This window comes from Leptonotus elevatus, chromosome 4 (assembly GCF_054856555.1).
Source record: "Leptonotus elevatus isolate MCC_2025b chromosome 4, RoL_Lele_1.0, whole genome shotgun sequence".
Classification (NCBI taxonomy): domain Eukaryota; kingdom Metazoa; phylum Chordata; class Actinopteri; order Syngnathiformes; family Syngnathidae; genus Leptonotus; species Leptonotus elevatus.
Window position 1 is genome coordinate 23,077,312 of NC_141242.1, and position 18,163 is coordinate 23,095,474.

General features: G+C 38.5%; 1 protein-coding gene across 4 annotated transcripts in view; it reads right to left on the minus strand.

The window, feature by feature from the left end:
* zfpm1 (zinc finger protein, FOG family member 1) overlaps positions 1–18,163 on the minus strand; it is a 91,072-nt gene that overhangs the window by 28,462 nt on the left and 44,447 nt on the right. For all 4 annotated transcript variants that reach the window (XM_086074741.1, XM_086074742.1, XM_086074740.1 and 1 more), the window contains exons 2-3: positions 17,552–17,698; positions 11,619–11,756 (exon numbers count right to left, since the gene is read on the minus strand). In XM_086074741.1, the coding sequence (XP_085930867.1) occupies positions 11,619–11,756; positions 17,552–17,698 (285 nt within the window). The remainder of the gene's footprint in view (positions 1–11,618; positions 11,757–17,551; positions 17,699–18,163) is intronic.

Here is an 18,163-nt window from a genome sequence, read left to right on the forward strand (position 1 = left end):
GCTTTTACCGTTCCTTGAGGATCATTATCAGGATTCATGCATTAGCTGATCACCTGTGTTGGCTGAGGGAGACATGGAGAACAGGCTGGGTAGTGGTACCCGAGGACCGGGATTGAAAACCACTGCCCTAAAGGCTTTGTATGTGTAGATCACAGTCAACCAATACACGTCTTTACTAAATGAGAGCTTACTAAGAGGATCAGAAAGGAGTAACCCCACACTGATACTCACCTCTATTCCGCCTAATTGATTAAAACGGACTATCTTTGATATCAAATGAGAAGATCACGGCAGAGCTATTGATTTTTTAACACGGTACAACAGGAAATCTTTATCAAGGTGCTACTCCGACACGCTAATAGTTTTGGGTTAAACTATGTTGATTTTCACAGACAAATCCTAACGCGTCCCTCTCTCTCCTGCTCATTTCCTTACATTACTTATCATAAAAATGGAACAAGTTATAATGTTGTAATGAGGTCATGTTTGGAAAAAAAAAAGAAAAATGTTTTTTAAGCAATTTCAATTTACCTGCTACTGTCATCTTAATTATGTCTGACAAAGAATATCCATCAATTGCGGTTTCAGTGTTAAATTACTTGGATTAGAAACTGTTAAAAATGGATTGACTGCGATTTCAACCTTTGCCAAAGCATAAGCAACACAATCCTCACAAACCAAGAAGCAACCCATTACATTTATTGCAAATAGATCTTTCGACCCAGTTGACTTTTTGCTGTTTCAATCAAAATAGTATATATGGTAAATCCAAAATGTCACTGTCCATCCATGAGCACTAATCATAACAACTTTCTCTTTCAACCAGGAATTAGCCAACAGACAAAAAGCAACTATGGAGGTTGACATATTTTTCACTTTTAACACTTTTAACCCTTGATGTAGGTCTGTGCACTATCGAATGTTAAACTTGGTTGTTTGTGTGATCGGCTTTTAAAGCTTGCAAGAGTATTTAAAGACATGATTTTCATATTAGTTACAACTCCCGCAGCAATTTTGCAATATAAAGGGCCTCATCTGAACAACAAGAGAAGTCTGATTGCTTTTTGGTCTTCCGCGTCGCACCCGAGAGTCCGGCAGGATGAGCTCAGTGGCAGATACGCATTTCTGGGATAGGCATCTACTGCTCAGGACCACGCAATCATTTCCATTTTACCCTCTGTTGCACAGTCAAGATAAGACACCTGCGTAGCCTCGCTAATCAGATGAGCTTCAACAGAACTTTATCATTGACATTTACCACTGTTTACCCAACTAATTTCTCTTAACTGCACTGCTGAACTTTTATCTGCAAAATACATACACTACCAGAAAAGAGCAAGAAGCAAACATGCAAATTCACAAATACACAAAGTCAGATAAAATGTGGGTGGGTGGTGGGGGCTAAAAGCATTTTTTATTCAGAAGAGGAAGGAAGTGAAGACAGAGCAAGTTACCTTGCTGTTACTGATGAGATTAGAACAATTCCTTCCACCTCCACCTTCTCCCATCAAACAAATGCAAAGAACACTGACATTCACCAGATCACTCATGTTATTTTGTTTGCTGATAAAAAAATAAATACAATTGGGGACTTTTTGTGAGCTATGGAATTACATGGGAAGAAAATCCTATTTACCATCATAGTGTCACATTTTAAACCTGTTGAATGACAACTTTTTACTTGGATACAAACTTCAACATATACTATACTTTAAATCATACCAGCTGAAAAAGGAAGCACTGCAATGTATTTCAGTGTAGAAGGGGAAGACTTATCCAACACCTTTCTTTACTGAACATTTAAGCTGCATTTTGGAATATACATATATATATACACATATATATATATATACATATACATATATATACATATATATACATATACATATATATACATATACATATATATACATATATACGTATATACATATATACGTATATACATATATACGTATATATACATATACATATATACGCATATATACATATACATATATACATATATACGTATATACATATATACGTATATACATATACATATATACGTAGATACATATATACGTATATACATATACACGTATATACATATACACGTATATACATATATACGTATATACATATACACGTATATACATATATACGTATATACATATATATACGTATATACATATACATATATACGTATATACGTATATACATATATACGTATATACATATATACGTATATACGTATATACGTATATACGTATATACATATACATATATACGTATATATATATACATATATACGTATATATATATACATATATACATATATATATACATACATATATACATATATATATACATATATACATACATATATACATATATATATACATACGTATATATATATATATATATATATATATATATACACTCTCTCTATATATATATATATACTTATATATACTCTATATATATGGCTCAGTGGCTATTTTTTCAGGACATTATTATTATGATGATATTGTCCTTCGTTAGTTACTTGCATTCCCGAACAGACAACTTTGGGTGAATTTATTTTATATTTATTTTGGACTTCTCAGAAAAGTCAGCGAATTGACTAAAATTGCGAATAAAAAGATGAATATGGATTAAATTTCTTAAGCTTGTTCAAATTGGTAAAAATCAAATGCGTACTGAAAATGAAGTCCACATTAAAGCAGTTCATGATGTTGGATGGCCTGTGAGGAAAATAAGTGGTGGTGGTCTCGGAATTTGTTAAGAATGAATGATACATTGCAGCATTGCCTTTGCATTGAAGGAGCTACTGACTGATCACACAATTATAATGACTATACAATTATAACTCAACCACATCTGCCTCACAGATCCATGTTAAAGTTTATTGGAACCTCTCGTGTGGAGTTTGCATGTTCTCCCTGTGGGATTTGTCTGGGTACTCCAGCATCCTCCCACATCTAAAAATCATGCTTCTTAAAACCCGTATCCCATTGAGGAGCTAGCGAATGTTGATTTCACGTCAGGGTTCGTTCAAGGTCGCAGCGTTTGCTCAATGTTCTCAAAACGGTTCTCTTTACACTCTTAACTGTATTGTCGCAAGGAAACATGTTCAAAGACTGTTTAGAAACGCTGCACCCTTATAGGACATGAAATCAACATTTGTTAGTGTCACAAATGTTCGCCCCTCCGTGGGATAGGGATTTAGATTAATTGACTAATCTAAATTGGTCAAAAATGTGAATGGTTGTCTATGTGTCCCGCAATTGACTGGCGGCAGGGTGTATCGCACCTCTTGCCCAAAGGCATCTGCTCACTAGCTGATAATAGATGCTCGTAATTTGCAGCATGAATGGCCAGCTTTAGAGCCCACTTTTCCAAGTTGCTACCTATGAGTCATCGATGCTGTCTTTGAACCTTTTCTCTTCGAACCCATTAATAATGAGTAAGTCATTGTTACAGGGTCAGAAATGCTAATAGGATGCTTCAAGTAGCGCAAATCTTGTTACTTTGCTAAAAAGTAAATCAGCTGTGAAACTTTGAATCAGAGAGATCGAGACAATGTAAGTCCATCCCAGCATGTGTTTTAGGAGCTCAGCCAGTCGCTAAATCACACCCGTGCCGCCATTTCCACCAGCCCTCCCTTTTTGTTAAGCTGTAGCCTGTCACAAATTGAAAGTGAAGACCTTCCAGAAACTATCCCTGATAATCACATAAATTAATTAGAAAATGTTTCTTGACATTCTCCAAGCACAGACAGAATGAAGGGGGGGAAAAGATTGAGGCAAAGCCAGAAAATTAATTGTATGGTATGTGACTCTGATAATTAATTCATGTCTGCTTTAACAACTCCTTCTGGCGCTCAATGAAAAAGGACGTTTCAATCAAACCAGTATCGACAGTGGTCAGGAAAGGAAAGTTAAAGAGTGACACACTCGCTCGACATGCTCAGGGTCATTTAGAGGTTCACCAATTAAACAGAAGCGACCAGAAAGGGAAGAAAGAACAAACCGAGGCAACATGAGAGGGACCCTTAAAGACAGACAGTGTCCATATCTCGAAAGAGTGCACAGATACTGTGGACAAAAGCCTCGACTGCTTTAATGGTAACTCAGAAGTTTTGATTTTGAAGTGGAGAAGATTTTAAGGTTAGGATGATTATTGCAATTATTGTTTGAAAGCATCAACCCTCCCCCCCTCTTCAGTCAGATCGATTCATATATGGCAACAGGTCGCAATTTTTGCTATGCCCTGCACTGCAAAAACTGTAAAACATGATCTCACCAAAGTCAGCTCACTTGTGACCCTAATTGAGGGCAAGTCGTACAGAAAATGGAAACTTCTTTAATACTGACCTAATTGCTTTAAACATCATGTGGCAATAATTGCTTGAACCTTACTTGGCAATTAAACAAGTGATGAACCTGAATTCAAATGAAGCAGGAATGAGGTATTACTGCTCCTGGCGCATGTCGCAATAAAATGTTAAGTTCTCCTAGGCGGGTGGAAGAAATCCTCAAACACTCCATTTATTCAAGGCCTAAAAAAAATACCACCTGGGCCCAATAAGTAGAGGTGCTGCCTGTAGATTACTACATGGCTGCAACGGGCAGCTGTGCTTTTAGCTTTAGTCTCAACTAGTTAGAAAACAAGAACATCAGCGATGAGAAATTGTAAGAAATCCACGCAAACCTCTCGTGCACAAGTTGTCAGGGAAGACTGATACAGTATTGACCCAGACGTCCAGAACATGCAGGGAAAAAAATATAGCATATAAAAATAAAATAAAAATCAATCTATTAATTTTCTTCATAGCTGATCATGGAAATGTAGTCAAAAGGTATGACTATAGTCCAAAATGATTCATACTTATATTGACCAACAGAAATGCTGCAGACACAGGTTTTGTTGGTTGGTAACCACCCATTAAAAAAAAGGAAGAAAACCATACAATGATACACACAAGTACTGAAACTAATAATAATGAATGATGATGATGCTAACCTTGACTAAATATTTTCCTGCCAACCTTATGAGCCAATCACTGCTGTCAAACTAGCTCACTCACTGAATAAGACTTCGGAACCTGTTGACATGCTTCTTAACTTAAGTAGATTTGCATTTTCTATTTAAACTGAGTCAATTTCAAGTCACTTCAGTCACCTTTGTGGGTTTTTATTTCTTTAAATGGGAAGTTAACCTTAAACATTTCTTGACAATAATATGTTATATGTGACCTCACTAGTCTAAACATGACATTGTGATTAATATTACATTAGTGCAATATGAGTTGTGCAACAAAATTCACCTGTTTTTATCCATCTCAGGGGGCGGCCATTTTGCCTCGTGCTGTCGACTGAAGATGACATCACAGTTGCTCAGGGCTTAGGCAACGACCAATCACAGCTCACCTGTTTTCTGAAGCTGAGCTGTGATTGGTTGTTACCTGAGACCTGAGCAAATGTGATGTCATTTTCACTCGACAGCAAGTGACAAAATGGCCGCCTTTTGATATTGATAAAAACTGCTGGAATCATATTTCACTGACACAATATTAACCAAAATACCGTATTTAGACTAGTGGGGCTGCATAGAACATTATATCGTCAATAATTTTTTGGGGGGTTGACTTCCCCTTTAAGGTGAAGCTTACCAACAATTTTGCCTGTGGAACCAAGACAGACCTTCACAATCTCCTTCAGGTATGACCCGCACTGACAAGCCCTCTAGCCTTGTGACAGCCAATCAGCATCCCATGCCATTTTGACTGACATCTCAAATTGACAGCCAGCAGAGGGGCACCCTCCTCCTGAGATGCATGGGAGTCTGCTGGTTGGAGATATGGAGCAAGGAGACAGAGTCGGAGCACAGTAAACTCCATGTTTGCAAGAGATGGATGGATGTGGGTCAGCTCTACTGTCATGCAGCTCACGTTTATTCTGTAACAAACTACAGTACACTAACTATTGCCCTGTACTTCAGTTTATGTCCTTCCACAACAGCCCACAGGAATTTCAATGAAAATACAAACAGGCTATTAGGAAGGAAAAAAAACATAACATTCACTCCTTCAAGAATGGCTTTTGGCAGAGATTAGTATTTTGTCCAACATTCCATTGCCATATCCCAAACTGAAACATTCTATTCTTTACTGAAGGCTCAAAAATTACACCAGAATTCATAAATGTATAGTTTTTTCTAAGAGAAAAAAAATATTCCAAGATCCAACTTTTACAAAAAATGTAACATTTCAATGTTGGCTATGATAAATGAGAATATTAAATTGACAGCCAATCTCAAATGTGATACTTGAGGTACTTCATTTAAGAGCACCAACAAGACAAATGATATCTCCCTCAGCCTTCCAACTCTTAACCCTACCCACTTCCCATCGCTCACCTCTAATTTCGCTATCTGAATTGGCCCTCTTAAATCTCTCGCCCCTCATCTGTGCCTCTCATTGATCCTTAATCCCTCACCCGTTCTCACCCCTCATTATCTCTAAACTCAATATTCTTTATTCCTCACTGTTTCTATAAGGGCCGTGCTCCCTCGCCTTCATCTCACCTGTCCCTTTAAAGGGGAAGTAATATGGAAACTGTATTTTTCATTAGCTTGTACAGTACTGCATGTCTGCTGTGCCTTCCCATGCATCAAGTGTAAAAATATACAACAAAGTAACTTTTTTGTGAGTTTAAAATGTGTCAGTGGGAACGTTTGTTCTAATTGTTAAGACGGCTTGATGATAGGATTACTACACGTATCATAATTGTAAAAATGTCATGTTTTAGTTCTTGTGTTGGAATTTGCGAAATGTGTGCAGATGTACCAAATACAGGCCAAACAAGAGGGTAAAAAAATGGATCAAAACTTAATAGCATCAAAAATACAAGCTCTTCAGTTGTAAAGAATCAAGTGACCGTTTGGCCCCTTCATACACCTTTCACAGTACACGAGTCCTTTCGTAGCATCAATGATAATGGCGTCTCACATTCAAATTTATAATGACAATTGGGAAGCTGGCAATACCAGTTTAACCTCACGGCTTCTACTATAGACATCAAGGTTATCTGTCTTTTTTTTAAGAGCTTGTGAATTTGATAATTCATCATATGTCCATTCATGCATGCTGTGTTGTCCATCAGCTTGCAATTGTATATGGACACAAAGCACTTTCACTATTTCGATGGTGATTCTCTTTGGCCACTGACAATGAAGTTATAAGACGAGCATGTGAGGAGGCTGCCAGGCAGCCAGCGAGCAAATGACAAGGGATTACTGTGACACCATTTGCATATCAAGAAGTTAAAGCTGTGAGGGAGAAAATATCGAACCTTCAAGCCTGCAAGGTCATTCAAAAGATAGGCTTTTTTTCCCTCTGCACTTCATAATTTATTTTGCATATCATGCAATATGGACAAACTGTAGATTAAAAATGGCAGCTTTAGCAAATCATACCATCCCTGATAGGGAGCAGCTCCCACCTAGACCTTTCTTAAGGCACCTTCCTGCCACTGCTCGATCAAAATGACACACATACACACACGCGCACACTGCCGCAGCAGGCAGATGTCATCTTGATTGTTTCAAAATAGAGTACGCATCCGAGAACTGAAAATTGCTTGACTCACTAATCCATTCCGAATTATCACTACTTTAATTTATGTCTTTTATTATATCAGCAGAGGCCATAAAGTCATTGTCTTGTTTCTCAAGCTGCAGCAAACAATAATTAAAGGGAACAACTTTCATATATGCAGTTCAGACTACCTCAAACAACAGAATGAAAACATTTTGTCCAGTCATTAAATAATAAATTAATGAATGGAAAAACAGGAGATAATTAATTGTAAACATACATTAGCATTTCAATGCATTGGAACACAGTTGTAGGTATATCACTTTAAATATAAATAGTCAATGATCAATTAGCTCTCTATGAGCTGGCTTCCTTAGTATAGTAAGGTTCTGTGCCTTAGAAGTAACTTCAAAAGCGGAATGCTTCTAAAATGGTACAATTCTCATTTTGATGAAAATGTGGATTAATATGCCTCAATGGAATTCAGTATTCACACTGAAAGTGAAAATACCACTATGATCAAATCAAAGATCAGGCATTGTCCAGAAGAGAGTTGATTTAAACCTATAATTTAGTTTCCAATAATAAGTTTACAGAGCTATAAACATTGTTCCATAGTGTTAAAGTTGTTAATGTTGACACGGCAAACCTACATAAGATTAAACACTAGGAACTTCTCGTCCCTAAAGCCAGTGTCTACAATCAACAACAGTGAGTAACGAGTGGAATGCCAACACTCCCACAAGAGATAAAAACATGTTTACTTCCATTCTAGCCAATACACACTCTCTCTCTCATTCGTGTATGGGAAGTGTTTGATACATGATGAGCATTTTGTATGGACAAGAGTACATTGGCTGGTGGCCACGCTGACGGGTCACTGTTGAAGCGAAGAGAAGGTGGTGCATGTGAGGCGCTAAGCAGAGTTGTTAAGCTAGCCTGTGATGGAGAGACCAGAGGAGGAGAAGGTGGATGGATGGAGGAAGGGAAAGCTTGACGATAAGAGAAAAATTCAGACTGGTCAAAGTTTCCTTTTTGCCAATCGTGCTCCTGATAAAGACAGCGCCTGCTCCGGAGCTGATAGAGGGGCTATCTCTCTCCCTTTCTCTCCCCCACTCCACCACCTCGCTCAGCCGGCAGTTAGTTTGTGCGGAGGAGTGGGGCGGGGGGGTTAAAAAAAACACGAAGGACCATATCAGTACAGCATCATGGTGCTACCATCAACCAGCCACCACGCAGCAATTAATATCGCTCCAATTACTGTTAAAGGGACAAGGCTGGAACAGGACGATAATGAACACATCCTCTCCTCCCCACTGGAGGAATTAAAACACACATACACGCACACGCACACACAACAGTGTGTTCGCATGCTCAAGCATTCAAACATAAAATGACCACCGCTTGAAAAGGAACTATAGTGAAAGATGGTGTGCTAATCTTTGTGCACTGTTTAACTCATTGAAGACAAAAGAAACAGCAAAATAAACAAACCTCGATAAGAAAGGTATTTTTCTTGTTATCTCCTAGCTGTGTGTGTCTGTTTTCTGTTGTTGTTTTTGACTTGAATGCATTTGCATCCTGTCATATTCACATCTCCAGAAGGGAAAAGGTAGGACAACACAAAGGACATTGGAAGATGATGACACATCAGATCGGATCGGTTCATATCTACACGTGTGGAAAAATGCTCATGTTGTTTTTAATTGATTTCTGATCATTATCATTTTGGCTGCTCAGAATCATTTTATTCTTGTTTTTCTGTCAATGATAAAAGAGCATACATGTACAGTGTTTATACATGACATGATGCTGATTAAAGTTGACATTCCCTGTATACCACTAACTATAACGACAAGTGAAGAAATATGTGACCTGCTCTGACTAAGGGTTCTGCATGTCACAAATGTTAGTTTTGAGTAATTGATCAAAACACAATGGGTGGTCAAAAGTATATACTGTAATTCACATAGCAACCAATAAAAGTTGCATGCACGGCTGTGTTGCCTAACAACGATGGTAGGTTGGTTAATCCTTACCTTATAGGAGAAACCGACAGACTCTTTTAAAAAAATTTTTTAATTTCCTCAAAAAGTTTAATCATTTCCATAATTCCATTCAAAAAGTCAAACTTTCATAGATTATAGATTCAGGGCCCAAAACCAATGTGATTTCAAGTATTTATTTGTTTATTTTGACATTATTTGTGCTTCCAGCTCATAAAACCCACAAAAACAGGATTTCAAAAAGTTTAAATACTGTGAAGAAATCATCATGTATACTTCTCAGTGTTTTGCATGGGGAAAATGATGGATGGATGGATGGATTGTATTTTCAAAACAATATGTCAATATTCAGTAGTTGGTTGGGAATCCCTTTGCCCTTAATCACTGCCTCAACGCACCATGGCATTGTCCGGGGGATCTGGAAGCCCACGTTATCTTGATGCTTGCTGTCAGCTCTTTGTTTTTGGGTCTCGTGGCCCTCATTTTACTCTTGATAGGGCCACAATACAAAGGAAAATGATACAAATAAACAAATAAATACTTGAAATCACTTAAATTGTGGGCCTTGAATCTATAATCTATGGAAGTTGGACTTTTTGAATGGAATTATGGAAATTATTTAACTTTTGGAGGAAATTAAAAAAATTTGAAAAGGTTCTGTATGTCATCATGGGATAGGGATACCAACGAATGTTTGCTACTTAAATATAGAGATAATCTTCAGTTCAAAATCTTTTTTAAACAACTCTATTTGACCTTTTAATTTCAAGTATTCATGCACTAAAGCAAGGTATGTCGCAATATAATTACAAGAAAGTTAAACACTCCTATGTTTACATGCCACCACCTCCCACCATCGGCGACTGACATGACGTACCGTTTCAAATGCCTGTCAATGTTTTGATCGTCCTCTATTAAAGACGTCAAGCCACAAATTTGGCGCGTCACAAATGAATTGTCTGCATACGTCGTTATAAATATCACCACAAATTTCCACTTTATGCTGTTTCAAGTGGAATGAAATTCAACTCCAATACCCACAGTTAAACTTGCAGATGAAAAGAGGATCGTGATTGGTCCTCTCAAATCCTGTCGCCCTCGGCACATAATGCACTCAGGGCACATTTGGAGTGACTTGTAAATACTGTACCGTATGTATAAAACGAAGTGTTGAATCATCAAAACGTTTTTGTTTTCATGTGGCCAAATTCATTTGAGATAAATATCCATGAAGAAACTTTCTTGACATAGACCACAAAACCAAATACAAATACCGTATTTTCACGACTATAAGGAGCACTTAAAAGTCGTAAATGTTCTCAAAAATCGATTGCCTTTCAATACGGTGCGCCATATGGTTGTGAAAATATTGTAATCTTTTAATTGACAAAGGATTTTTAAAGCTGCTTAATGCAGAAAATTTAATTCCGACTGCCACGTGTGGCTGAAAAATGAAACTGCACACGAAAATGTTTAACATTTTGTCAAGTAGATTACACATACATTGTTGTTTACATATTTGAGAAGTAGCAATTTATGATTTTTCTTACACGTTTTCTGAAAGTCGATATATCAAACACATTAACAAAAACAATGGTGATGTATTAACGAGAAATAATACATTTGTGTTGTTGTTGTTTTTCTAATAGCAATTCTCAGCATGTTCATTCAGACCACTTCCAAACATAGAAATAAAGTCGGGAGATATCACACGAGGACGTGACCATGTTTATGGTTTTATAAGCAGGGAGTGAATGCCGCAGTCTGGTGGGGCAGAAGGCAGGAGGCAGGTTTCGGGGAAGGGCAGTGGCGCCACCATGGGTTAGCAATTAGCGCGACACTTTACAACATATTTCATTTAATGTGATCATTTAATTGACTACTGACTTCCCACCCAGGAGACCGCCTGTCTTCAATATTGCACATTTTATTTGAATCAACTTCAAAAGAATGACGTGAACAACAGTGAAGGCCTGTAAGTCACTGTAAAGGACATCGACAGCATGTGTGGGCTTTGAAGGGTAACTGCTCACCTGGACCGCTCCACTGCAACACCCCATCCTCTTCCTCGCCTTCATCTTCCTCTTTACCACCGCCGTGTGCCAGACGTTGCTCACCCCCATCTTTATCCATCTCATCGGGGTCTCCATGAAAGTTCCGCGTGCCAGGCTCTAATACCAAACACACAGAGTCGTTCGTGAGAACTCCTGTGAGCTTTTCAGACTAAACCATTCATAATAGCTGCCATTCAAATCTGGACATTCATCGAACTAATCTGGTGTGTGCGCTTGCAAGCTAATGTATATTTGCCCGTGTGATGTGTGTGAATGCGTCTGGGCAGTGGCTGTTCCTGTCTGTTGATCAAAGGCTGCTGTGAAATGACTACCTGAGCTGTGTAACGCAACACCTCGCCACACAGAGATGGGCCCTTTGAAATGCCGCTTTCCCTCGTTCTGCTTTCACCTCTCTCATTTTGGGGCTACAGTGCTGTATTTTCGCTCGTTTTCCGCCAGTATCTCATTTTTTGTCTTTATGATTGACCACCTCCCTTCTCTCTCGTTCCCCCCACTAAATTTGAGAGTCTTATTCCCGACTTTATCGCTATCTTCTCCTTCCTTTGCCCTGTCACATTTAGCGAAGCTGTCAGTGTTCTTCTAATCAACACTGATATACCTGCCATTGATCAAGCTGATTACAGATAGCTCACTGTTCAGTGATTAAACGGATCTCTGTGGTTCAGCACATGATCTGACCAATGTGTGTGCGTGGGTCCTGAAAGTCTTCACGTGTGCGTTAATACAAAGCGGTTATCCATGCGTGTATATGTGAACTTTGCCTGTGCAGCTGTTATCAGTCTGTTTATCAAACGGCCGTGTCCCTCCCTATTAGCACAACCCGTGATTAGTCAAGATTAGATCAATAGTTACATCACAGCACCTCAGACTATCTGAGTAAAGATCACTCTTTTCTTGTTCTTGAAGTCTTGCATCACATTCAGGACAAGGGTTATATGAAATTAAAATGTCCCAGTCTGGATGTGTTTGTTTGTCGTACTTAAGAAAAAATAAGTAAAATGGTCTTTCTTTCTAAATCTAGATCCCCTTGCATAAGGCGTTAATGGTAATATTGTATTTTCCAACTTCACACGAAACCAATGTTGCTTTGTGCCAAAGTACAGAGCTAATAATGGGACCGCCACAAAGGATGAAAGGCTTGAAAACTTGGAAATAAGGTTCAGTCACACACACAAAAAAACAACAAACAAAAAACTATTCACGAGGATGTCCTAACCCCTGGCATGTTTTTTTTTAAGCCTTCAATGCTTTAGCTTCGCTTCCGACGCTTTAGCTTACAGTGCACAAAGGCCATGTTTACCCTTACATTCCCATTTTGATAAAGAGCAATAGCGTCCAATCAATACCCACCATAAAAGGCCCGGCGACCACGAGACACGCCCTTCAATGCCAACATTAATAATGTAACCGTTGAAAGATTGGATCTGAATTGCCAAATGCAGCAACAATCTCACACTCATACACGCACATCAAATCATCTGACGTTTTACCTTTCAAATTATTCTTCACGCAATAACTTTATGCAGCAACATACTGTACAAACAACAAAGGACAACACAAACACAAGCACACACAAATACTCCATCCCCCCACCCGCTTAAACAGTGCCATTATTTTCAGCTATAAATCACATTGAATGGCACATTGATTTTATCCTGCTGGGGATGGAGCGTGGGAGGGGAGCTGGAGACACAGTTATTGCGTTTAATATTATCAATATTATCTCCCATATCATCTCAGACAGGGAGGCAGGTATCAGGAGGAGTCGACAGACACTTCTCTGCCAAAACCCTCCCTCCCCCCACATAGCAAGACAGTCTCCATCAATCTGATAAGCTCAACTTCCCCTGTCAAACTGGCAGGGCAAAGTCATCCAACAATCTCACCTCCTAACTCATTTCTATATTTCTTTCTCTCTTTTTTCCCCCCCATTCTGCCCTTTTGTGTATTTCTGCCGTCTTGCACATGCTGTAGTGGCTGTACAGAGGGTGACATAAGGTAGATGTGACCTTCCAATAGCCGTGGAGTGAAATCTTTGCAGCAGCTGCACCAACGGCTGGAGTGGTATTATTCAACCACAAACACACAAGCCAATAAACAATCAATGTAGTGAAGAGCAGGATGACAGAAGAGGAAAAGCTTCTGCACACTATGATTTGCCCAGCCTTGGGAAACATAAATGATACTCAAAGATGTCAAACTAACTATTTAAATGTATGCTCCGTCTGTATGGGTAGAAAATAATCAAAATACTGTAACTCTCTTTTAAAGTCTTACTTGACAAATGAATAAATCATTACAAAATGTGCTAAACCCAACTTTATTTGCTCCTGTGAATTTTATTTTTTTATTGTTATTTTTTCTGCGGACGGCAGTGATCATCCAGCTCTCTGGGGCAAACAGCTACAGTAATAAAAAAATAAAAATAAAATAAATTTGGGAAAATAATTTCAATTTTTTTCCCCCAGTTGAGCAAAGCTAATTCATATATGTAAAATAATAATAATAGACAACTCATGATACATACACTTGTTTCTTTTTTTTTTTTTTTTGTAGAGCTCAGTATTGTTCATTCGGAAATGTCATCATCATTGCTCTTTTTTATTTTTTTATTTTTTTAATTTTTTTTAATATATATATATATATTTTTTTTTCTTTTTTTTATACACTTGTTTCTGGTGAAACACTGACATATATGGGAAAATGATGACGAGTAATCAGCTATCTAGCGCGTGCACACAATTCTAAACAAAGGAGACACAGCCATCCGGTCTCTTGAGGCCAAGGTGAAGCATAAGAGAAAGAATGTACGAGTCCAAACATTCCCAATTGGAGTCCAGCCAAGGACCATATCTTGCATTTCCCTCTCATCTCTCGGGTGCCTATAAAAGCCATAATTTTTTTTTAAACGTATCACAATGGTCTGAAAAATGTTTCTGCTTGCCAACAAATAGTCAAAATAAAGAACCCTCAATAAACGGTGAATGAGCATACTGCCCTCTCATGCCTTTATTTGTCATTTGCATGTTGCACCTGTAATTTTGTGTGCGGTCCAGCTTCTCTCCACAGTCTGAAATCATAAAGGGTTGACTACAGTAAAGTCTCTACATTTCAATTTGGTGTGAATGTGAGTGGGAATGGTCATCTGTCTCAATGTGTCAGCTACGTGGTTGACTGGTGATCTGTCCGTGCTCTTGCCCCAATTCAGTTGTAGACTCCAGCATTTGCATGAGCCTACAAATGATTAAGTAGAAAACACACGAATTGATGGCTTAAGCACAAAAAAGGCTGAAAATTCCACACTAAACACAATATTTCGACTTGGACTCATACAACATACAATGCAATAGATAACTCTCCATCACGATAAAACAGAAAAGGAATAATATTTATGCATTACATAAACTTTCTAAACACATGATCAAAAATGGATGCGGTTGCTCCAAAAAGGACATGTCAGTCAGAGGTCAAAACTGGGTCGCACACAGACTAATCAGTAAGCTTTGGTCAGGCTTCCTGTGATCTAGATGTATGATTCTTGAACCTTTTTGCAAAAAAAAAAAATAAAATAAAAAAGGAACACGTTTGCAACCGTTAAGAAATTCCGAGAAGAAAGAAGAAAAAGAAAGGAGGAAAAATGAAGCCACAACAGAGAACGAAAGAACACATGCTGGGAGGGGTGTGTGTGAGAAAGCCAGTGTGTGTATAAGTGCGTGTATATGCAATAATAACACGTCCTACAATATGAGTAGGGTGTTATGGACAGAAGTGAGTGCATGGTTGTGTTACTGTTAAAATGTGTTTTTCATGCTAGTTATCGGGGCGCTTATCGTGTGTGTGTGTGTGTGTTTGCGTGGGTGTGTGTGTGTTTGTGTCAGCGATTGTCTCTTTCTCTTTTCCAGATGGTGGATAAGAGGCCTTGCCTTATTAGCCAGCAGTGGCCAGATAAAGACCTGGTATTGATCCCAGGTTGAAAGAGCAGGTTCGTCAAACATGGCTGATTTATAGAGAACTGATAATGGCAGCGCTGGGAAAGCGAGAAACCCTCAAGAAGGGAGTAGTGTATGAAGCATGTGATGGGATGATAAATGTTGGGGAGGAAGGGAACAAAAAAGGACAAACAAAACAGAAACAAAGAAGCTTCAGAAATGATAAATTGGAATTGTTGTTTTTTTATATTCCATTACCCCGAACCTACCGTTCACCTTTTTCTCCCACGCATGCACACACCCACACCCACACACACACACACACACACACACACAATATCCTAATCTCTAATCTTGTCTCGATTAGCACCTGACAGAATTTCCATGGCTTTATCAAACCAACCGAACCAACAGACGCTTATCACTTCCAGCCCCAAAATTTCACAAGTGCAGGAATTTTTGAGATTATAGAAACACAGCTAGAGAAATCTTGAATAAGCCAAAAGAATATGACTGAACAATCTGCTATCAGACGGTACAAGCGGGAGGCATGGGATAAGAGGTGCATTGAGGGGCCAGATTTACCGGTCTCTAAATTGAGCCCGAGGATTTTTTTGAATATAGATATATTTTTTAAATATGCTGAGGGGTCATTTTATTGGGTACAAAATGAAAAAATCTATATCACAGAAGATGATCACATTGCAGTAACTCAGTGGTCAAGAGAATCTGCTGAAGCTCAAACTAAACTTCAGAATGGAGAGGAGAGGTGATATAGTATGAAATTTTAAATGCTGTGACCGTTCACATCCCTAATGAAGTGACCAAGATAATCACGGTTATCACAAAACGCAGTCCAGCATCCAGTTTCTGTTTCAGAATGTCATTTAATTGACTGTGTGTCAGCACTAATAATGTCCTGAAAAAATAGCCACTGAGCCATAGTTATTTGGGGGGGGGGGGGGGCATTGACACTAAAATGACAAGTCTGGTTTGTAGTTAGAGAAATCTCAATAATTATTAATGATGCATGTAGAGAATCAAGTGTGGAAAACAACAACAAACTAAATGGGTCAGTATAGCTTCTTTTTTTTTTTTAAACACACACATGCGACCTTTAATTGTCCTTTATGGTAGCTGTCCGATAATAATCTCCTATGTCAACATTATGAGGATTTTGATTTTTAATCTAAAAAATGTTCTCTGGCTTCCAGCATGTACTGTGAAAACTGTGAAAAACAACCAATGAAAACATCTCTTACAATGCCACATTGCAACAAGAATCTCTATTCGCTGCCAAAACAATCTTTGTACTGGAAACAAGCAGGCACACAACACAGTGAAAAGGAAAGCTGACCATTGTTGCTTGGTTTTATTGACCCAAATGTGGACAACCTTCGATTATCGACATAGAGCATTTCGAGTAACAATTAAAGTTATATTATGATTTATGCGTGTAGTTTAAATCAGGTGCTCGAACCTCCATTTTTTTGTCTCCTTTTGGACACACCAGCAATATTTTCAACTATAGCAATAAGGCTGGCATATCTCAAGTGGTAGAGTAGCTGTCTTCCATGGTTGTGGTATGTTCCTTAATCCGGCACGCTGTGAAACTAGTCTGTGACTATTCTGCGCTCATCCAAAGAAGCTAGCTGCTAAAGCTAATGCCAAGTCAACGTCCCATGAACCACTTTAGATTTCGTCAGTGATTGGTAAACTTGTACAGTATTCTGTTTAGCTTTCACAAGCGCCTCAACTGCCAGGAGAAAATGAGGATGGCGAGGAATACTAAACGGTAGACAGTTCAAATAAGCACCGGATTCAGTCGCTAATCTGCTCTTTGCACATAACTCTGTGACTTCATTGTAATATGGCGAAGTACAAATGTCTGGGGGGGACAGGTTACGAGTACTAATTATTTTTCAGAAAATGTGTTTTAGCTTTAAAGGTGCTGCATCCCACCTTCATTGTACGGTGGTGTGTAGGGCGGCGGACTGCTGCTGTCACCCTCTGCTGAATCCTCCAGGTCTGAGGCCTCTGCCTCCTCTCCGGAGAGGCTCAAGTTGTCAAGAGTGTTTTCCTCATTGCCGTCAAGCTCACCAAGGGTACCTGCAAGACAGAGATGGGTGGAAATGAAACACTGTAGAAATAAAACGTATACCACTGGTTGGTGAGAAGTCAGTTTGGGTATTTGTTTTTTCTTTGCATTTAGTTTCAAACTGTGACATCATTGGACCCTTCCAGATCACATGACAAACGACAAACAAACCATGAGGCATCTTAAATTGAATTGTTGGTCTTCTTTTCCAAATCAACAAAAAACTTCCATTGTATTATATGCATTTGAAAGAAATTTTCTTCTACCAGTTCCAATACATAAGATCTAAGAGAAATGCAAATTGTAAAAGCATAAAACAGACAATACATGCAAATTGAACCAATGGTTAAAAAAAAAAAAAAAAGAGTTTCAAGACAGGGACCCTCTTAACAATCTAATCCATAAGATTAATGGCAGAAGCCAAAGGGGACCTAAAGCCAAATTGCAGTATACCTAAAATTGAAGCTAAAAGAGTG